Source organism: Mustela lutreola, chromosome 10, assembly GCF_030435805.1.
Source record: "Mustela lutreola isolate mMusLut2 chromosome 10, mMusLut2.pri, whole genome shotgun sequence".
In the NCBI taxonomy this organism is placed as follows: domain Eukaryota; kingdom Metazoa; phylum Chordata; class Mammalia; order Carnivora; family Mustelidae; genus Mustela; species Mustela lutreola.
The window spans coordinates 91,646,090-91,669,164 of NC_081299.1; the positions used below are offsets into that span (position 1 = coordinate 91,646,090).

The following is a 23,075-nucleotide window of genomic DNA, read 5'->3' on the forward strand; positions in this document are numbered from 1 at the left end:
TACTTTCTGAAGATCCCATTCTCTGCATTCATTGCTGTTGGAGAGTCTTTGCAAATACCCTTGCCAGGAGACATAGATGTCAGCCCCAGAAAAGGAAAGGAATGGTGGGGGCGGGAGCAAGGCAGGCGTGGAAAATTAGTTGCCAAGAGAAAAAAAGCTGTAGTTTCAATTGGAGGTTATTTCTATTCGTCAAGTCTTGCGAAATTATTCACAGTAGAGATTAATGATTCCTTACAAATAAGGGTAGGCCTTCGCCTCCCTAATAGTTTCTCCTGACAAAATCCATTATGCAGTAATGCTAGTTGGAAGCCAGCAGGGGACAGTTTGTTGAAACACCTTTGGGATGGAGCGCTTTAACCTAGAATCTGACACGAAGGAGCTGTTTCAATACACCGTTCTGGAATGTTGAAGAGAGGGGTTCACAGCAGCATGTTCACACGTAGACAACCAGGTATTCCCACAGCAAATTATTTATGCTCGTGGATTTACCAGTGGAAGACTGAAACCCGCAAATCAGGATTCCTCCCCGCCCCCAGCTAGCCAGAAGTACATATGCATTGAAGGTTCAAGGACAGTGGTGGCTAAACTTCTCTCATTTTGAGCTTTGTTCTTTTCTGTTTCCTTGGAATGGTGAGAGTAGAAAACAACTGGCCTTGCCAGGAGAGAAAAACCTCAAAACACAGCGATGGTGCAGGTGACAACCATCCGGGCATCACAGAGGGCTGGTACTGGTTCTCGGCCTGATTACTCACTCATTGCCCAGATCTGTGTCTCTAAGCTGTGCGCTTGCGCAGTGCCGAGCCACTACGACGCGCGCTTGCGCAGTGCTGAGCGGGGCGCTCCCTGGGAAACAAGCTCGCGAGGCTTTAGCAGCCTCTTTCATCACGACCTCGCGCCTCTGCTCTCTTCCTCAGAGGTGAGCCGACAATCATTTATCGGGGAGGACGGATTTTAGACAATTTGGAATAACTTTGGCAATTAAGTCTCACAAAAGAAATCCAATAGTTCTATTTGGGATATGAAATTATTTCCTCCATGGCCTGTGGTTCCGTATTGACTTCTTAGGAATATTTAGATTATTTATATGCCTAGCCTCTTAGCCGCACTGCCAGGGAAAAGGGCACTTCTATTGAAATAATAGCCGTAATTATTTGATAGTTTCTTTTCCTTTGAAGGCGGTACATCCTTCAGCGTTCACTTTTATACCAGACTAGAAATTCGGAGGGAGCTTCGCTGTGGGAACCGATGCTGGAAACGGTCCATCCATCATGAGGAATGAACTTTTCTCTGAGGGGAATTTTCTCCTGGATTGCCAAGTGCATAATATTCCCCCCCGGGAGCAGGCTGCATAAAACAGCACCGCTGTGACACGCCCCGTGATATTTAACTCGAGAGGGGCCTGGCAGCCCGATGCGCTGGGGTGCTAATTGTGTTCTAGAGTGATCATCGTTTCTTAAGGCCCAGAAGGTCTGGAAGAGTTTATCGAATGCTGGGGTAGAAGAGCCGTTAAAATCCAGCCAGGCAGGAGAGCGTCCACAAAACCCATTATTCCGGCCGTATTTTTAGGCCCTTAAAAGAAGGGTGCCGGGTGAGACAAGCCATAGAGAAGCCTGCCCTTTATTCAGTCAACAGAGACGGAACAGGAATTCTGTGCCCAGGCGCCGTTCTGGGTACTGAGGATATGGTAGTGGAAAGACAAATGCAGACCCTGCTCTCAAGAGCCCACATGCTGGCGCCAGGCAGATGGGAAATAAGGAATAAACAGTGGGAGGAAACCATTTTAGACGGTCGTTAGCCAGGGCCTTTCAGAGAAGGAAGCACTCCGTCTGAGACCCAAGAGTGTCAAGGGACAGCCCCCTGTGGGAAGTTCTGAGGGAAGGCTCTTCCAGGTAGAGGAAACACGTCCTGCGAAAGCTGGAAGGCAGGAAGGAGCTCGGCTGGTCCAGAAAATGTGAAGAAGAAAGTGTGGGTGGCATAGTGAATCAGAGGGAGAGGGGCTGAGGTGAGGTGGGAAAGGGAGCTGGGCACCAGATCCCCTGTTCCTGAAGGCCAGGACAAGAAGTGTGGATTTTCTTCTAAGTGCAGTGGATGCTAAGCAGTAGAGTGCTTAATGATATGGGGGTTTTGATTTAAAAAATAGTAATTCTGGCAAAGAATAATGATAATAATTCTGGCTACTGTGGGGACCATGAATGGTAGAGGGGCAAAGAAGGGAGAGCAAAATTAGAACAAACAAACCTACGGTAGTCCAGACAAAAAGGTCGTAGTGGCTTGGACTTAGTTGGCAGCAAAGCAAGTGATGACGATGGATTCAGGACCTGTTGTAGGACCTGTGCCTGCCCTTGCTGAGAAACTCAGTGTTAAATCTCAATTTTGAGGTGGTCTGCAACCAAGATGTGTATTTTCTGTTTTCTGTTGCCCTCACCACTTGGATGCCTTACAATTGGTTTGTACCGGTTTCAGTGTGTTAGAGAAGGACAGACAGGGACAAAAGTAGTAGCAGTCACAACACTCCAGCATATGGAGGTGAAGCAGAGCAGTCAGACAAAGTAGCTAAGTCCGCAGAATTGGCTGGGATCCCAGGCTCTGCCACCCACTACCTATGTGACTTTAGACACATTATTTACCTTCCCTGGGTCTTTGTTTTTCAGTCTATAATAAGACTATTAGGATAAGAATACTTACCTTATCAGATTGTTAAAAGGATTAAATAAATTCATCATGAGAAGCATTTAGAATAATGTTCTGGCACAGATGAAGTGCTCAATAAATAAATGGTAGCTTCTGTCATTAACCGTGGTTTGCCTAAACCCCCTTCTCTACCCACCCACCTCCGCCCACACCCTCCGCACCAAGTGATGCATAAAATGACATATCAACATGTGTTTTTCTTTTTAGTTACCAAACAGGAAGAAGGACTATATAGAGATTTGGGGTTGTTTTTTTTTTTTTTAAATTTCTTAGGAGGAGAGAAACTAATTTTTCAGAAGCTCTTGTCACTGGAGAGATGTTTCATAGACAATTGTATCTCATTTAGACCTCTCTATCCTCAAAATAGTTACCATTTATTGATAAGTTTTTTATATGCAGTACCTATTTGTACCTTTGGAAGTACTCTGCTAGGAAAACACGTTGTGTCTGTTTTACAGATGTGGAAGGTTCAGGGAGGTTACTTGCCCTGCCAAGTTCCCACCCTTAGTAAGGTGGAAGAGCGGAGATTTGAGCCAGCTTTGTATGATGTCACAGCCTTTCCTGTTTCTCTTAAAGAGTGGGTTAGAGACAAACTATACTAGAGGATTTGACTTTCAGTTATCTTTTGAATCTATCAGACAAATCAGGAAATTCAATTTCACCCTCACTTTCCCCCACTCCAGCCAGCTCAGGTCTTCATTTGTGCCTTGACTGGTCTCCAAGAATGTCCTGAGCTAGAGTCACAGCCCAGTTAGCACAATGATCATGCATTTTGATGTCATCAGGCCAGTGCCCATCATCAACATGAATTCATTATGTACTTCTTAGGAAATAAACTGATGAAGGTTGGAAATCACTGAAAATCCTTTACTCTTTCATGTGGTCATTCAGTCTTTTCCAGTTATTTTCACATTATTGCTCTTGGCAATATAATTAAGGATCTATTGATGTTTAGCATTATAAAATAAATCTATATCATATAGTTTATAACTTGGTCATACAAACTCGTTTCTCTTGAAATTTTGGCATAATTCTTCTTTACTGACTGAATTTTTATCATAAACATTCATCTAATTAGTTATATAATACTAGAAAAAATAATACACAATTTCAGTTCATGGTACCGTTGTTCTTTGTTTTTTTTTTTTTACACTTGTTCCCACAAAATAGAATCAATGAATTAAAATAGCATACTAATAACCCAGAATATTAATCAAGACATTTTTAGATATTTAAGCATTAGAGAAAAAGAAAACCCAAGAATTCTCATTGGAAACTTATCAAATTGTCAGAATACCTCTGTCGTCCACTTACTACCCTTGTGAATCTTCTCTTTCTTTGCAATCTGTAAATAAACTACCTTGTTTTGTCTTGCTGAAGCCGGGCCAGCCATAGGCAAACCTTTAGATTAGAGCGTTTAAACATTGTAGGGGGATTTGACAAGCACAAAGATTTATAACCAACAGCATCATTAGCACAAAAGAATTACCTGATTGAACAGGTTGGAGACCTGCCTGAAACATCCTAATATGCTGAAGTGATATTCAGAAGATGTGATCAGTTAAGGGCACCTGGTAAAGAAAGCAAGCAGTGCATGGAAATGAGTGACTTGGACACAGATGAAAGGTCTAATACAGCAGTGACAGGTAGCAGGAACCCAGGGAAAGGGTGGGGGGGTGAATGGAAGCAAAGAATTTTAGATTAACCAAGAGACCTACATGGATCAACTGGTACAAAACAATTAGCAGCCTGGGAGATAAAACCAGCTGAAGTGATCCATATAGGATCATGCAGCGTGCCAAGCAGCACATCCAGTGACAAGAGACGTGTTTGTTTGAGTCAGAGTCTTAACTTTGGCCTCAGGAGAAGTCAGAAAGTTGAATTTGTAGAGTGCAAAAGCCTGTTCACCCTTCTGCACTTTCTTTATAGGGAATACATGAGATTTATTCATCCTTTTGGTACTTGGAATAAAATAGCCATGATAGAAACCACATCTAAGATATAGTTTAAGATTCTGAAGGCTTTCAACTTTAAGTGTGATCCATGCTCAGAAACAAGCAGAGCTGAAGACCTTCCACCCTGCCCTGAGGAGGACCCGCACCTCTGGAGAGCGTCATGTTTGTAGTTCTCTCCAAATCAACCCAGCCCCGCATCTCCCTTCCTTCCTTGTCCTCTTTGCCCCTCTCTCCTTGCTGCGCTCCTTTTTTCCAAAGAATTAAAAGAAAAAGAGACAAAAGGTATTAAAAACAACTAAGGTAAGGGACATTGCTAAAACTACTATTTAGGTTAGTCAGTAAAGAAACTCAGATTATTTTCAGTCATAGTCTCAGGAATGATTTAACTTTCACATGATCTTAAGAACGCAGAAAATCACTTGGGGAAAAAACACCATAAAGAATCTCCTGTTATGTGCCAGGCAATAGAATAGACACTTCCAATACAAAGTTAAAAGAGATGTCAGAGGATACAAAGATAAGATATCCACTACCCTCAAGTGATTACTATTTATAGACTGCCCACTGCAAAGCACCAGGCTGCTTAGTGTGAACAATGAAAAGAGGTGCAGAACAATGCCCATCCCTCAAATTGCATATGCTTCCCTGGAGGAGACAAGACATGCATGTGGAGAAAGAGTATTGCAGGTTTTGAAGAGTCAAATAAACCTTGACATTCACTGAAGGGCTTTCTATGTGTCAGGTGCTGTTGTGGTTGCCTTGTATGTATTAACCCATTTAATCTACCTAAAAGTCTTATGCAGTGGATACCAGGTATTAAATTATCTGCATTTTATGAATGAAACAAAGATTAGTTGAGTGATTTCATGAGATTACCCAGCAAGTATGAGTGGAGCCCAGGTTTAAATCCAGGCTATTCAAATTGTGTCTACATTTATACTTACGTCTAGCTCTAGATTTGTCTTCCAAGGCAGGACGGGGGGGTCTGAAGGCTGGAACAGTCTGAGAAACCTTCATGGTGGAAGTTGTCCTTGAGCTGGATTTTTATGGATAAATGGGGAATTTAGGGAAGGACACACCAGGAACAGAGGTATATGTAGCCGCCAAGGGGCAGGAAGGCAGAATGGACCAATGGTGCATAGGGTTAAAGGGGCCCAAGTTCTAGTTCTGTCTCTACTGCTGGGTTGCTGGTAGGGCTGGGGTAAAATCCACACATCTCCCATAAAATGGAAATAATAATAATAATATTATAATACCTATCCTGCCAGGTTAGTGGAAATATTTGGCAAGATGACATGCAAAGGTATCTTAATTATGATTTATTTGTGTGTGTGTGTGTGTGTGTGCATTTAAGACCAAAAGTAGATTAGCCAAGACTGGAAAGTTTATTTTGGGGAGTAAAAGCAGACAATGAGTTCTCAGCACATCGTGAGGGATTCTGACTACAAGATTATCCAATGAGTAAGAGGTATTGTGTAAGCTCTGTGAGAAACTCAATCCGGCCGTAGCACTCCTGCACATTTGATTTGGGGAGAGAAAATAAATACAGTGGGAAGGTATTTTAGAAGTAGAAAGGAAGCAATGGGTATGAAATATGTGATTTTTTTTTTCCTATAAAGTGCATGTATTCACCCACTCAAGAATCCTCAGATATTCATTGACCACAGTCTGGTACCAGGCACTGTTCTAGGCTTTACACTATAGCAAGGAAAAAAACAGTCAAAATCCTAACCTGCATGGAATGTAGATTTAGAATAACTCCTTATTAATATAAAAATATGTATGTTCATAAATAAGAATAGGAAATGTCAAAGAAAGTGAAATGTGTTAGAACAAGATATATTCAAAGCCTGTTGTGTGATTCCTCTTTAACCAGCCCACCCAAACCTTGTTCATCCCTGCTTAATCTCACCTTGGGTATGCCTTAATCTGCTTCAAAGGGGAGGGCGAACATCTTTTCACTGTGTTTTAAATAATGTTCACTGACTCCCAGTTGTATCCAAAGCAATTCCTGCTTGTTTTTTCTTTCTGCTGCTGGATCTGAAAGCCCAGGAAGGCACAGCTTCCACACGTTGCTTGCTAACCTCTTGATTTGGGGCTAACTAACTCACCTCTCTCCCAAGACACAACAGCTGTGCTTTTGTTAAGAGAAACCTGAAAATGCCTTTCTCTAGACCTGCAGTGACTCTATTTTCTGGTCATCCTCTCTGGATTTGTTCTCATTCCTACACCATTTTCTTAACCAATTAAGAAAAGTTCTTTTGGATGTCAAGAAAGAACTGAGTACCTTTCCCTCTGCCTCACATTTGAAGTTTAGTTTTAGTAAAAGCTATATCGCATAGAATTATTGAAGTCACTCATGAGCTCGTCTGGAATCCCTGTCTTACCTAAATGTTTTCCTCAGTAAGCGCTTTTGTCTGTTTTTCTCTTCATTAAAGAAAAATGAATAAATAGATCTTCTTTCTGACAGGTAAGCAGCTGTTTTTTTCTATGTAAGGAACTGTAGGTATGAAAGATGATTTTTTCCCAAATCAACCAGTATTTATTAAGCTCCAAAGAAGCTTGAAATTATTAACAATGAAAGTGAACTAGAAGACACAAGAGCACACCCCGTGTGACGTTACATTCTCTGAGGAGTTGTAAATCCATGAACCTAAACACATAAACACCATTTCCATGGCTCTCCCAGTCTGGGTTTTTATTGCAGGACTTTGAGCAGTGCCCATACCCACAAAACTCTTAATAATAATCATTGAACTGAATGCTCTCTCATCCTTACAACATCTCTGAGATGCCTCTGTTACAGATGAAAAAAGAGAGACTCAGAAATTCAGCCATGAGTGGTGATGTCAGTATTCGAACCCAGACTTATAGATAACACCAGGGTAGGCAATGAAATACTAAAGCTTGCCATTCAAATTCTGGATGTCTCAGGAATGTATCAGTGGGAAAGGACAATGTGAGTTGCAATGGGTCACCATGGACTTTTTCGAAAAGGTATGCTTGTGACTCGTCTGTAATTGTAACCCCTTGTCCCTCCTGAACCCCGCTGATGTATTTGAGAACACTTAAATGTTTGGTACCTGGTGCAGTGGTGAATACATTTTTGAAAATTAGCAGTCATTTTTACTTGGAGCTTGGCATCCCTAAATGATTCGTGCTATCATTTTGCACCTTCTCTTGATTCCATAATGTTGTTTTCCTCACCTTGAATTTATTGACACCAATTCATTTTGCCTTGACACTGGCATTAACAGGGAAATGGCTTTATTTCATCCGATTATAAAATCACCTCCCAAGACTTAGTTTGACATTGTCAGGAGGTGGTTATGGTGACAGCAAGGCCACAACAGACAAGAGTGAATTACAGTGATTCCCAGGAAAAGAAAAAATCATTAAGAAAAGTTACTGCTGTGTGATTTCAGTAAGTATTTGTCATACTTACATATCCCTGCTGTTTAAAAATCCTAAGAGGGCTTAGACCATATTTAGAACACTCCTGCCAAGTATATATAGGAAAAATTAAGTCTCTAAGGAGACATTTAGCTATAGCTTGACAAACAGGAACCTCAAATTATATTTTAGCTTTACACAGTGCTCAAAGGCATTGAAATTCTGTCTCAAAAAAAATGCATGTGAATTAATGACACAATTATCTCCTTTCAGTCACAGATACTAGGATTCTTAATGCCAAGTATCAAAGGCCTGTAGTATTGCCCTACCTCCTCCTCAGAATGTGGACTGTTTCACAGATTTGCTTTCAGCTATATGGATCACCTTTCACAATTCCCACGTCATTTCAAAGAGCTCCGAATCTTTTTACCTGCATTCTTTTCTGTGCCTCTGACAGTCTCTTGCCTCCATCTCAGTTCCATCTGGATTTTCCTTTAGCCCGTGTTCCAAATTTAACGAGTTACCTTCCAATTAAAAAAAAAAAAAAAAAAAAAAAAAGTCATTCATTTTCTTTAGGGCCATGTCTTTTCCACCTTCATCGGGCTGGCATGCCAAGATTATAATAGTAAGAGCTAATACGTTTTGCCTAATGAAAAATGAAGGGGGTGCTTCTCCACACTTGGCTCTGCCACTCTGCCTTCTTCCCCTCCCTCCTATCCTTCCCCCGGCCTTCTCTGTATCACCGAAGGAAGGCAAACAAGTCACCATTCCCTTTCTGCTGGTGTTCTCCATCAGGAAAGCAGGTATGGAAAGGCCTGACAAATCACAGGATATGAGCTGAATTAGAGTGTCAACACTACCCAGAACTTTTTCCAGGTGTCTCGTTAGCTTCCTCTCCTGTTCCCTCCCAAATATTTCACTCCTGCCCTCAAGATCTCACCTTCCGTCCCCTTCCTCATGCTCAGGAACTAGCCTTACCTACTACTGCCCAGAAACTAAAGGAGGCCATCAAGGGAAAGTTCCCTCCACTTCCTGCTCTCCAGCCTTTACGCTCTGTATTCCTGTGTATTGATACCTATCTACCGATCTACTTGTCTGTCTACAAATTTTAGATATATGCCCACGATTCAGAAAAAGGCAGAGAACAAAAGACATATTTTATTTGTGTGTTCAGTAAGTAATTTATTGGGTATCCGTTTGGTGCCAGGAGCAGTGCTCCATGCTTACATATAACCACAATGAGCATGTTAGACACAGTGCAGACACATACAAGGGGAACCCATAGGAATCTCCTGCAGACTCAAGTTGCATGAAGTATGTTTTCTTTCAGTGTAGTTAATCTGGACTTGGAGCCTCTATACTGGAATGGTTGTAGAAAATTCCAGCACAGTCATCACTGTGACCTACCAATGTAAAATGTCCGTTCATCTCACATCATCTGTACCAGTTAACAATAAGCAGACCTTCAGGCTACAGATCCCTTTAGCTCCAGAGGCTCTGCTGTTTCCATCCACACCTGACACTGTGTACTCTTGACAAGCCAAGGAATCCCAGTGTTTGGGGCCTTCTTAGGAATTACAGGATTGTGTAGGAACTCTTCTGTCTTTCCTGAGATAATGTGTATGTGTGTGTTTCAATTTTTATTTAAATCCCAGTTAGAGAATATACTCAGATAGTTTTTGCAAATTTAAGGTAACTGGTAGTTTGATTAGAAATATGTATGAATGACACAAATACTGAACTATGGTAAAATTTGGCCACATGGATCATTTCTTATGTGAATCACTTTTATCCTATCAGTAAAATATGCTTTTTATTTTCTCAAGTAACAACAGTTCCTTTTATTAACATATTTAATATCTTCAAAGGACCACATATTTATTCTTCCCAACTTATAAAAAGTGAAGAATCAAAGACGAAAATTAAAGTTACTAAATGCACCTGCACTCCCACCAGCCAGAGCTAAACATTGGTCGTGTTTTGGTACAGTTTGTTCTAGTCCTTCTAAGGTATTACATGAGCTGTGTGTAGAGGTCTAAGTCTGTACTTAGGGGGATCATGCTGGATAAATATTTGGGCTGCTACTCATCCTGACATAATGTCCTGTACTTTGAAACAGTGGTTTATATCCTGATGTGTGTTGCATCGTGTGTGACTAAGCCTCCCAACAAGCGCCATCTTTCACCTCGGGCAAAAAGAGTAGAGGCCGCACCTTTTTATTAAACTAGACGAGTGCATTTTCTGATACCAGATGAGAAACTGTGATTTCTCAGCACCGTTTTTATGAACACCTTGCCTGTGTCTGTATCTGAAGGTGTTGACCTAAATAGGATTTCAATACATCATTAATGATCGCTTTGGGAAAAGATGCCCAGCCCTTGGCTTTGTGGGCTTCTTAGTGAATTCATTTTTTCTCAACATCAGCAAAGGCTTTTTTTTTTTTTTTTTTTGCAAGTTGCAAAGCCTGACAACTTTGGGGGGTTTTGGCCAGTGCCTCTTGCTCATTCATTGGAGTCACCTGTTATTTCTTCCATGCTAGCTGGGTTCCTGCCTACTGCAAACACAGGCTCCTTCAAAATGAATGTGGCTTTTTGTTTTTTTTTAAGATTTTATTTATTTATTTGACAGACAGAAATCACAAGTAGGCAGAGAGGCAGGCACAGAAAGAGGGGGAGGCAGTCTCCCTGCCTAGCAGAGAGCCTGATGCAGGGCTCAATCCCAGGACCCTGGGATCATGACTTGAGCCGAAGGCAGAGGCTTTAACCCACTGAGCCACACAGGTGCCCCAGCATTTTTTTTTTTTTTATGATGTTTTGAGCAGTGTTTCCTTTGACTGGATCAGAGCAAGCATCACTCCCATAATCAGTGCTTTGAGATTAGATGACTGTGAATAGAATGGATTCTCTGTAGTATCAGAATGTGCTGTACTTGATTACCCACCCACGTCTGACCACCCAGCTGACAGCTCCACATTGCTACTTACAGCCATTTCAGCTCTGCTCCTTGACCTCGTAACACTGGTTAGGACCCAGTAGGCTGGATGCTGTCACACTGGAATCCTGCCCCTAGCACCACTGTCCCCAGATGCATCTAGACACAGACAGCAGTGGAAGTTGAGAGCAGGAGGGCAAGGATGTTTCTAACTGATGTCCTCCAAGTTGCAGTCTAGATACTGTTCACTTCTGAACTTATGCCCTGCCTCCGCAAAGCAGAAGCTAAAGCTGGGCTTCATGTAACCCTGAAAACAGATCTTCTGTACTGTGATTGGTACAGGACAGTGCATGTTGAGTGAGAGCACATAAGTCACCTTTGAGAAGACAGGCACTGCCCCTCTAAGCCGACCTCACACAACCTTGTGGAGGACACAACAGCTGAATACAAATATTCAAGAACTGCATGTTTGACCCCACACCATCTCAAGATTCATACCCACAGAGGACATATACAGATGCTGTCTTTGAGGGAGGACATTTGCTTCTGTTTTCACTTGAGTACCTTGACTTGGATAGGCGATGATGAATTCTTTATCTGGCAGGGTAGGAGCAAGCACCTCACTCTTACTTCCTGGGCTTCTAGCACTGGGGGTAGGGGGTGGATTGGGAAGATGTTGAACGTTAACAAAGTATCCTTAGGATGTGTTTTATATTTTTTAAAAATACCTTCACATGATTCACCTTGAGGCTTTCAACAACTGGGAGGTGGGTGAACAGGACAAGTGTTACTCTTCTTGCTTCAGAAGCAAGGATAGAGAAGCACAAAGAGGTAAAACAATTTCCCCAAGTTCACACAACCCATTTACTAAAGAAACCTGGCTTGAATCACAAGTTCTCTTCACCTCATTCCCTTGACACCACCTCAGTGCTTCTAGTGCAAGTCAAGAGAAAAACTATGCCTGCTCCATGGGGCACTAGATAAGACCAATGGGCAAAACCAATCAATTCAAAACAGCCACGCAAGTAATCACCAGGACTCATAATATTGCAGAAGTCTAACTATCATCACATATTTGATGAAAAAGAGGAGAAATTCCTCACTCTTTGACTCTTAAGACGATAGGCTCCCCATGAAAAATACCCACGCAAATCATAACGTTCAAGAGAATTTTAAAAATACGTACTTCCAACTCGTTCCCTAACTTTCTAGCTGTCATTAGAACTTAAGCTTTACAGAAGTGACTGCATTGTCTGCCTGGCTCCCACCATGTGCCCATCATCTAGAACAGTGCCTGGTTGGGTGTTGGATGGAAGTTTGGATAGATGTCACTAAGTGGCTTCATGATATGTCCAAGACCTCACAGCAAATGGATGGCTAATCAGAACTAGAACCCAGGTTTCATGAATCTTCATCAGTATTTTCTCTGCTGTACCCCATCACCAGTCATAGCCAGACCTAAGTGGGAAAAGATGGGGGGAAGCGTAGTTAGTGTGCCCAGAATTCACAAAAGGCCATTAGATACCAGCCAACAGAGATTCTTCCATACCCCAGGAGCTAACCTGTAGTTCCAATTTTATATCCCACAGCTCACAACATCATATCACAGCCGCCAAGGCTGAATAAGTGGGTCATAATCATAGCTCTTTATCTTCCTGCCACAAAATTCTCAAATGCCTAAATCAGAACTGAATGTTGCACACATGCCTTTGTTATTAGCCTGTTTGGTAGAGGTTATTCACTCTTTGACGTTTCTTTGAAAAGGACGGAACAATTTGGAACATCTTTCCCTCTGCAATCCTGGGCTCGTTTCAGGTAGGGAAGGTAGAGGTCACTTTATTAATACAACCATCAAGGAAGGCTGTCATGGCAATGCATTGCATCGATCCCTTGAAGTGCCTGAGACAAAACCAAAAAGAGAAACTTTCAAGTCTATAAATACAGACCCAGCATTGCTCAAGCATAGCAGCTCACTGACAGGGTGAACCCAAATGTATAGCTTTGAACAAGACCCAAACACAGAAAAGAAAACTTCCCTTTTGTAATGCAGTGGATCGTCATGACCATAACGGGAATAAGTGACCCTTGAGGTCACCAAAGCAAAGAAGAATAGAACAAGCAGCAACACTAAGTTCTGGCTGGTGCCCATTTTGAGCATAGTGATCCCTCTGTGTCTGCTTTTCCATACCTTCCAGAAAGAACTAATGGAAGGAAAAGGAATCAAGATCTCATCATGGACATTTTGATGAGAGATTACAGTTTGGGAAGAGGAAATGTGTATGACAGTCAAGGAACCCACAAAAACAAGTTAAAGAATTGAATACTTTAGCTACATCCCTGTGGCTCTTATTGAAGCCAAAGGAAAAATAAGAAGGGAAACAGGGAGGAAGAAATGCTGCTCATTCCTATTTTTTCACTTTGAAAATTCTGAGGTTTTTTTTTTTTTTTTTAAGAAGCTCATAGCAACTGTGGAAGCTTATTTATCTACTATTATATATCTTGCTTACTGAAGCTGTGATCGGAACTGTTATAAGACCCTGCCAACTATAGCCTCTCCACAAGGATTCCACAGTTCATCTTTTAGCCACATAACTCTTTGGGTCTAACATTAATACTCTAACCCTATCTCTCAGTGGCCGCAGATCATTCTGGTTGCTCCATTTGAAAGCAATCTTAATACTGAAACCACAGAGGGTTATAGGTTATATGGTGTGATATTGGACACATCCTAAATGAATTATTTTTTATCAACGATAAAAGTATCCTTTAGAATACAGTCAAGCCAGTACCAAAGTAGGATTAGCTTTTCTGATATCTAAGGATATTTTATCATAATAAACACAATGTGTCTAGCAAATAACAATTTGCCACCAATACTGAATCAAGTGTTGTATAAGGGGTTTAAAGGCAAACCTTCCCTGTTTACAGAGATCACACACCCTTAGATTGTCAATAGCAATGAAGAAAGAGTCAGGACCTGTTTAATGTAAATACATCCTCAAGTAAGGTCAGGATTTTCAGTTGAGACAAATCCACACAGAAGGGCATCAAGTAAAGGAAGTGATAACTGCAAGGTGTGTGTTGGGTAGCAATCCCTGGTTGGATTTTTAATCTGCAGTGACATGCCTGATATTCTCAATCTAGGCCTTTGATATTTTTTATTACATTTTATGGATGAGCTGATTTGTACTTGGAGCTTTGCCAAAATGTGGTAGGAGAAGTCTGGAAGATACAAGATTTAATGCCAACAACATATACCCTGCCTATTCACAGTGTGGTATGAAGGCAGAACAGCAGGTCAGTACAAGTGAGAATCCACTAGGGATTACAGAGTTTATTTTGATTGTCTTGAGGACCATAGGATGTGTGCTGCATGCCACCATCTACTGTTTCTCCTGAACATTCTTTTCAATGTGAAGAGCAGGAATCTTGTAAATCAGGACCTCTGATTCTAGCTCCAGTTCTTCCGTAAATTGATTTCAGTTTCCTCATCTAGAATTTGTCTAGTTTCTGGAGTTTCCCCACACTCTAATTTTACTATTTCTAACATAACAAGGTGGAACAAATTATATGACGAAGGTGATTTTCTTTCCTCTCTCATTCTTTCATTGTGAACAGGGCTAAAGGGTCTGTCTTAAATCCCAAGGTTCTGTATTTACTCCCCTCCAAGGGTAATCCATTCTTAGAGTTCAACTTCAGGTATTTATAGTTGCCTCTAATTCCTATGGCTCTGTACCTTAAAACTCACTATTATTCTGTGATCTAGAATCAGCAAGACAACTTCCTTCCCCTTTGCCCAGTATATATAAGGACAACCGCTCCTCTCCTATGGCTGACACCCTGATCCAGAACTTCATCATTTTACCATCAACCTAAATTGAAGAGGGATTCTTTGTTGGGGGTAACCTGGAGTGGAGGTTGGTTGGGGGGTGCTGCCCTGTGCATTGTGGGATATTTAGCAGCATCTCTGGCTTCTGTCCACTAGAGGCCAGTAGCCCTCCCTTGAGATGTGACAACCAAAAGTCTGCAGACATTGTCAAATGAACCCTGGGAGACAAAATCATCCACTGTTAAAAAACACCAATTTAGACTGACAACCAAAGACCTCTGTTAAATGTTAATTCCTTAAATTTCTCCAATCCTTTTTTTAATTATTCCAAAATCCCTTCTGTCAGATTCAATCAAGAGCATGTAATGCTTATTTTGCAATATCCTCCACCCAACTCAAAGTGCCCTTCCTCTCACACTCTTCCAGTCTATTTGTTTATCCCTAGATAGAGTCACGCACAGCAGGAAGACTTCTAGGATTAAATTGTATGCCCTCAAATGATCACTGTATTTTGTTGACATCTTTTCTTCTCAGGACCCTTCATGATCTTTCATTCTCTTCCTGTGGCCTAAATGCTGATATTATTCAGTGTTCTATCTAGAGCATTCATTTGTCCTCACTCTATATTCTACCAAGATTAGGTCTTCTATTCCCTTCACTTCACTCTTTGTAACAATGACCACCATCACTCCTGCTCCAAACCTGTATCTCCAGGATGACCTACCTCCTGAATGGTTAATTAGTTTTTCCAACTAAGAATAATACCCCTGAGGAAGAGCCTTCAGACCCCTCAAAGTCAGTACATCCAAAAAAGTGCATTTTCTTCCCTGCCCAAAGCCCTCCTCTGATCTACTTTTCTTTTCTTTTTATTTATTTATTTTTTTTTTAAGATTTTATTTATTTATTTGTCAGAGAGAGAGCGAGAGCGAGCACAGGCAGACAGAGTGGCAAGCAGAGTCAGAGGGAGAAGCAGGCTCCCTGCGGAGAAAGGAGCCCGATGTGGGACTCGATCCCATGATGCTGGGATGATGACCTGAGCTGAAGGCAGCTGCTTAACCAACTGAGCCACCCAGGTGTCCCTGATCTACTTTTCTTAATAAATTTTATTATGATGCATCTGAATACTGAAAACAGGAACCTCAGAATCTCTCTTACCCATTTCAAATCATCTGCATCCAAATCTATCCCCTCTCCCTCCCCATTGCTATTATCAGACCAAGCCCATTCTACTAAAGCATCTGGGCCCCTCTTCTCCAGTCTAACCTTTCTCTGGCCAAGCCTCACCTGTTTCTCTTCCATTTAAAATACCACCTTGCTCATAGGTTTTTGACAGCTTCCCACTGCCTATTATTGAAACTATGTTGCATATTATGTAGAATGTACCCAATCAGGCCACAGTCTACCTTTCTAGTCTCCATTTGCCCTGGGCATATCCCACATTCCAGCCACACCAGTCCATTTGCCATTCGCTAATGTGTTCCATGAGTCTCTCATTCAGGCTCCTGTCAGAAAACTGAAATGGCACTAGGCATTTCAATAGAGATGATTCATTAAAGGAAACAGTTAAACAGGTGTTTTGGAATTTAGAAATGAGAATAGGACACTGAAGTCCCTCAGAGATAGTAGTAACTGTGTATAAGCAGGAAATAGTACCACTCCTGGGCAGAGGGATCACAGGAAAGAGGATGGATTATTAGCAACTAAAAGGACAGAGAGGAGACCCCACAGACATGGGGGGATGTAATGCCGGGCTGCTGACTTGTACCTCTGAAACCTGGGCAGGGGCCCTTCGAGCTAAGCTCAAACCTGTAGAGAAGGAGCGCTGCTGGGTTGGTGCAGGAACCTTCTAAGGGGGAGAATAAAGCTAATTCTGAATAAAGCTATGCACTGGGATCAAATGCTGCTCCTGGGGTGAAGGGCCATCATGGGGCAACACTGAGGAAGAGCCATCAAATGGGAGAAAGGAAATCCCTTCACCTTCTCTGGTGCCTCTAGTGCTCCCAGTCGGTGGAAGCCGAAGACAAAGTGCATAAAGAAGGGTGCTTTTAGAGTTGAGAGACAATTGCTTAATAACCAGCACTCTGCACTTGCAAGTCTCCCTGTCTGCACTCATACAGTTTCCCCATCCATAACACTTCTTCTACCATTATCTGCCTAGAGTGCACTATTGTTCAAATACAATCTCCTTTCTAGAATCTTTTCTAATCTTCCCCCAAATAATTATTTACACCAGCATCTCAGTTCCCCTGGCGTTTTGCAAATGCTTCCTTTACAGTCTTTTTTTTTGTGTGTCATAGTTATTTCTGCATGTTTGTTTTGTTTTCTGCCAAACCGTGGGCTCCTTTAAGGCAGGTAGAGTTACAAACATACAATCGAGTGGGGTTGCCTGGCACACAACAGATGTTGACTGAAGTGGATGGAATTGATAAAGGCATGCTAATGAAATTATTATTAGATCATGTCCTGCCTATATTTTATCTTCCCAATCAGACTTGAACTCCATAGGAGCAGGGAACACGCTCTATCCTTTTTTTTAAATCTGTTCATGGTGTTTAGTACAAGGTTTCCTATGCTGAAGAAGAGGTCAGTGATATTTGTTAGCCAACTAGTTTATTCATTAAGCACCACAAATTTGGTACAAAAAAACATGTAGATGGAGGATAAATTAACGAATATCAGGTAAGATTTATAGTTAAGTTCAGATGTGTGCCTAGCACATGATTCCAATAGAATGCTGTACATATCAGTGATAATCTGTGTTTGTTGAATAGCACCATCAGGAGACTAAATGTAAAAAGTCTTATAGGGAATTCTAAAGTAATGAAATATATTCTAGATTTGATTTCTTCTGTTTATCTCTTACAGAAAAAAATTTACTTCCCCAATCCATGATATTATGAATCCTGGGTTATATCTGGTCCTTGCATAGTTACTCAATGCCTCACACTCACCAGCATCAACTAACAGATTATTTTAAATGTAGGGAAGGTATTGAATTTTAACTTAATCACCAGCTTCTTGGGAAAAAAAAAAAAAAGGAAAGAAAGAAGAAAGAAACCTCTGTCCAACAGCTGATTTACATTCAGGTCCAAGAAGAAAAATAGCTTTTTTTTTTTTTTTTTTTTTTTTAAGGAGAGCAATATTTAATTAACTATTGATTTCTTCTCAATTATTCAAGGCAAGCAATTATCGATATTGATAGAACAGATATTTCCCCACCTCTGGTGCCAAATGAAAGGAAATATCCCATTCAGCAATCTGCTGCCTGGGACAAGAAATGCTGAGAATCTCTAACTTAAAATGGAAACAGTTATTTAGATCTGTTTCTTCCATGTTACCCCAATTAAACAGATATTTCCTGAAGTGTAAGCAAAACAAAATGCTGAAAACCCATGGATGCTTCTCAAATTAACAACAACCAGTTACACTCTACACATGTAAATTTTTGCATCTTTTCCACAGCTCTTGACATTTTTAACCATGGCACATAAAATACTATAATTTGTGTCTCATATTCAGGATTTCTGCCATCAATGAGAGGCAGCTTATATAATCATGAGATTATATAATGTCTGTCATATTTGTATGACATATATAATGAATGTCGAAATTTGGAGCCTAAAGGATTTAGGAAGCCTGAATGGTCACTTCTGACATTTGCAGACAGCAAGTGTGGATACTTTTGAAAATTGTACCAATACATTACGCAGCTGTCTTAGAGGTCACTGAGGAAGAAGGTAAAACAAGGCCCCTTTAGGGCACTTTGGTATTAACTCTGTGAGAGTCCACTACCATCTTTCCTGAGCTCATTTGCGTACAAGGCATTAGCACATTTTGAAGGTGACATGACTACTGAACATGATTAATGGACAAGCAACATTCTGTAATGAATTACTACTTGGGATGGGTTTTTTTGGTGTTTTGTTGGCTTTTTTTTTTTTCCAGTACTTTGCACTTGATAGTAATATTGAGAGAGAGAGAGAGAGACTGTGTGTGTGTGTGTGTGTGTGTGTGTGTGTGTGTGTGTGAGTGTATGTGTTTAATTCATGTGGTCCCCCTGGGGAAATTTGACCATGACATTTTTAAAAAATGAAAAATGTTATAATTTATAAAAATCTACCTTTTCTGCTTTGCCCCTACCCCCCACCCTGCTCCAGAGTGGTTCTGTATATTAAATACTTAAGCAGCATATGTTGCTAGGAAGTGTTCTTGGCTCTTTTACTCTTTGTTGTTATTTTAATTTCCCTGGGTCCTATTTAACATTCTGCTAAATCAGTGAAACCTTGATTATCTAAAAGAATAGGAGACATGGAATTAATGAGGATAACCAGAACTTTGAAATAAGTAATTATTAAAGATGAAAATTACATGGCAGGGACCATGAATGAATTTTAGTGTCTGGAATTGTTTGCTTGATTTATTCGAACCGATTCTATTAATTGACGGACATCGTGAAATTTTGGTAATCAGGGTCTCATCACTGCATTTTTTATTATTGCGGGAAATCAAGGTAACCTTGGGTTCTACTTCCCATATTTACAAGGCAATGAATTTCCTAATAGGCTGTCAGGGGCAAATATGACTGCTTGTCCTCACTCTCCTCCCATGAAACCACTTTCTCTCTTCTGATCTGGCTGCCGCCTGCCTGGAGCATGCTGTCTGCCCCTGTCCCATACCCTCTCTCCTCACTCCCCGTTCGCTCTGTCTTCCCGCATGCAGCCGCTGGAATCACCTGCAGGGACAATGGCCCACCCCTTTGGAGGTTCTTGGTCATTTTAGCAATACTGCTTTCCATTTTAACTACCATTCATCTGCCTTTAAAACTCTGCATTCTTGTATCGGGCACTTGTCCTTTAAAAATGCAGGAGGTCACAACAGATCCCAGTTCTATTAACTGCCAAACCAGGAGTATTCCATTACTTTGTACTCGATAGCCTGAAATGGGCAATACTACCCAAGATCACAGCAAAAAAATCTATACGAAAAGGATAAATATGATTTAAACACACACACACACACACACACACACACAAAAGCAGCAAACTACATTTGTTTGGAAATTGGGAGTCACATGCTTAGTTTGTCGCGGGGGCGTGGGGGGCGCACAAGATCGATAGAGTTTTTTTTTGTTTTTTGTTTTTTAAGCTGAAAACATGCTGTACTAGATGAACTGAAATTGATTCTGCTTCTTCTCCCCGCGCCCCACCCCACCCCCAACCCCCCACCCCCCGTTCTGCAGCGAATGTCTGCGACAATGAGCTCCTGCACTGTCAGAACGGAGGGACGTGCCACAACAACGTGCGCTGCCTCTGCCCAGCCGCCTACACGGGCATCCTGTGTGAGAAGCTGCGGTGCGAGGAGGCGGGCAGCTGCGGCTCCGACTCCGGCCACGGGGCGCCCCCGCCCGGCTCCCCCGCGCTGCTGCTGCTGACCGCGCTGCTGGGCACCGCCAGCCCCCTGCTGGTCTAGGCGAGCCACGGGCCACCAGCCCGCCCTGGGCCCGCCGCGGCAAGGGCGACAAGGGGGGAGGCCAAAGCGACCTGCAAGCATTCGCTACCAACAACATAGGAAACACACACTCAGACACCCCCACTCCAACACCGTGTACAAACTAAGAAGGCCTGACTGAACTAAGCCATATCTATCAGCCGCGGACAGCACACCCGAGTCAAGACTGTTAATTTCTGACTCCAGAGAAGTTGGCAGCTGTTGATACTCTCACCGCAAATCACCCGGCCAGCTGCGGAGCTTCTCGCCGACTGGGAAGGCTGCGACAGCCCCCCACCCAAACAGGAAAGACAACAAACAAATCAAGCAACCTAAAACCATTCGCTGCTCTCCCGTGGGGTGCCCCGGCACCACTGGCCCGGTGTGTGGACCAACCAAATAGAAGCGTTCTTTGCTGGCAGTGCACTGTGGGTATAAGGAAATCTGTTCCAAGCTGCCATATTGGCCTGCTTCGGTCCCTGAACCCCTTCCAACCTGTGCTTTAGTGAACGTTGCTCTGTAACCCTTGTTGGTTGAAAGATTTCTTTGTCTGATGTTAGTAATGCACACGTGTAACAGCCCCCCTCCAAAAGCTCAAGCCAGTCATACCCCGTCTATCTTAGCAGCACTGAAGTCACTCCCAGTGCGAGCACACATCCACTGTCCAAGAGTGGCTCTAGGAAAAAAGAAAGTGTATCTATCCTTTTGTATTCAAATGAAGTTATTTTTCTTGAAATACTGTAATATGTAGATTTTTTGTATTCTTGCCGATTTGTGTTACCAGACAATCTGTTAATGTATCTAATTCGAAGCAGCAAAGACTGACATTTTATTTTGTCCTCTGCCGTTCTGTTTTGTTTCATTGTGCAGAGACTTCTCTGTAAGGGCAACGAACGTGCTGGCATCAAAGAATATCAGTTTACATATATAACAAGTGTAATAAGATTCCACCAAAGGACATTCTAAGTGTTTTCTTGTTGCTTTAACACTGGAAGATTTAAAGAATAAAAATTCCTGCATAAATGATTTCAGGAATTTGTATTGCAGTTTCTTAAGATGAAAGGAGCAGCCACCAAGCAGTTCCACACTCACTTTACTGGTTTCTCTGTGGACTGAATACATTCAGCTGACGATTTAGTACCCAGGAAGATGGATTGATGTTCACTAGCTTGGACAACTTCAGCAAAATACGAGACTATTTCCACTTGGGAAAATTATAACAGCAAAAAAAAAAAAAAAAATCTAAATGATTGCCAAGATCATGCCAAAGCCCGTTGGCAGAGTACTAAGAGACTTTGATTTTTAAGTCATGCTATTTTCACAGATTGATGTGATCATGTGACTCTAGGGATGCTGATCTCTGTATCTTCTCAAATGCAGTGTTTACATGGAGTATCATGAGAGGCAACCTGGAGAACCAGGAAGGTGGCAGGGAACTTGAGTGATTAGCTATTTGATTGAATATATTCAGACTTAGTATTTAGAGGAAATATCAACATATACAGCAGCAAGTTAGACATAACTGCTGTTCCTGAGAATAAAGTTTGTTTTAAGTACCACCCAAGGTGTACTAAATTGTTTCTGCCTTTTATCAGGCCAATGAATGTGCCAGACAGCGAGGGCAGGGGGGTGTGGGGGAACCCTTGCAAAGTCTCAAAGTGGCTCAAAGAGTGTATGTTCCGTTCCCAGCACACTGTTGTCCCACGGCTTACAAATGTGTTAGCAGCAGCAGCTCCTGGAATCAAAAACAATTATCAGCCCAAGCCAGAGTCTATCGGACAATGAAGTCCTTCATGACTTGGTAGAGCAATAATCCATGATAGTGTTAGGTTGGAAGCCTGCTCCCAGGCTGAATTCTTCACCCAGCCATGGGTCGGGGAGGGAGGGGGTGTCTTCTGATAAATAACCTGGGTGAAAACTAGATGAAGGAACATCATGTCTTATTGGTTTTGTTCCCAGAAAAGCCAATTCAAAACAGGCAATAAAAGGTAAACAGGTAATGCCTCTGCTGCCTGCCACCCCACGTCTAAGTCGATTGAATGTTTGTTATTCAAACCAAGTCTCTTTTGATGTAAGAAATAAAGAAAGAGGGAAATAAATTAGAGCTCTGGCTTAGTGCCAGGGTGGCCAACCAGAAATTGGAGATTTACATTAGAAGCATAAACAGCAAATTATATTTCAGACTCACCAAAGAAAACACATAATGCTGATAACATACAGAGTTTGAGATTACTTATAATGAGGTGGATTTCTCATATTAAAATTGGAATTTAGGATGTCTTATAGTTTATTAGCACAAACCAAAGGCAGACTGTGTTATTTCTAGCAACGATGCACTTTATCATTTATCCACTCATGGCTTTGTCACAATGCTCAGGAATCAGGCTCTGCACATTGCAATACATGGGATCCCAAAAGCTAATTCTAAAATTTAATGAAGGCTTGATCTAAATCAATTCATCTGCATTTTATCTTTATGAGGCTATAAGAATCTAAATTGATGAGGAATATCTTGCGTTCCATGTATTTAGATATAGTTTTCTGAATTTCCTGAAGTGATGTGATCTGCTTTTAATAAAAATTCACTTTTAGGTATATAACAAATGGAAATGAAATGTTCTTTTTCATCTGGATTCTCAAGTTCTTCTAAAGGGTTTATTCCTTTGAAGAAACCCCAACTCCATGGATTTATTCATCTGCTGCTCTCCAGCATTCTTGCAAAGTGGGTTCCATCTACGGTATTATGGCTTTGAGAACAGGACTCAGCTGAAAAGTGGGGACTAAGCTGT

General features: G+C 41.6%; 1 protein-coding gene across 4 annotated transcripts in view; it reads left to right on the forward strand.

Moving 5' to 3' along the window:
• NTNG1 (netrin G1) overlaps nt 1-22,890 on the forward strand; it is a 343,674-nt gene extending 320,784 nt beyond the window's left edge. For all 4 annotated transcript variants that reach the window (XM_059137239.1, XM_059137236.1, XM_059137238.1 and 1 more), the window contains one exon: nt 20,039-22,890. In XM_059137239.1, the coding sequence (XP_058993222.1) occupies nt 20,039-20,268 (230 nt within the window). In that variant the 3' untranslated portion in view covers nt 20,269-22,890. The remainder of the gene's footprint in view (nt 1-20,038) is intronic.
• Nucleotides 22,891-23,075: the final 185 nt, after the last annotated feature.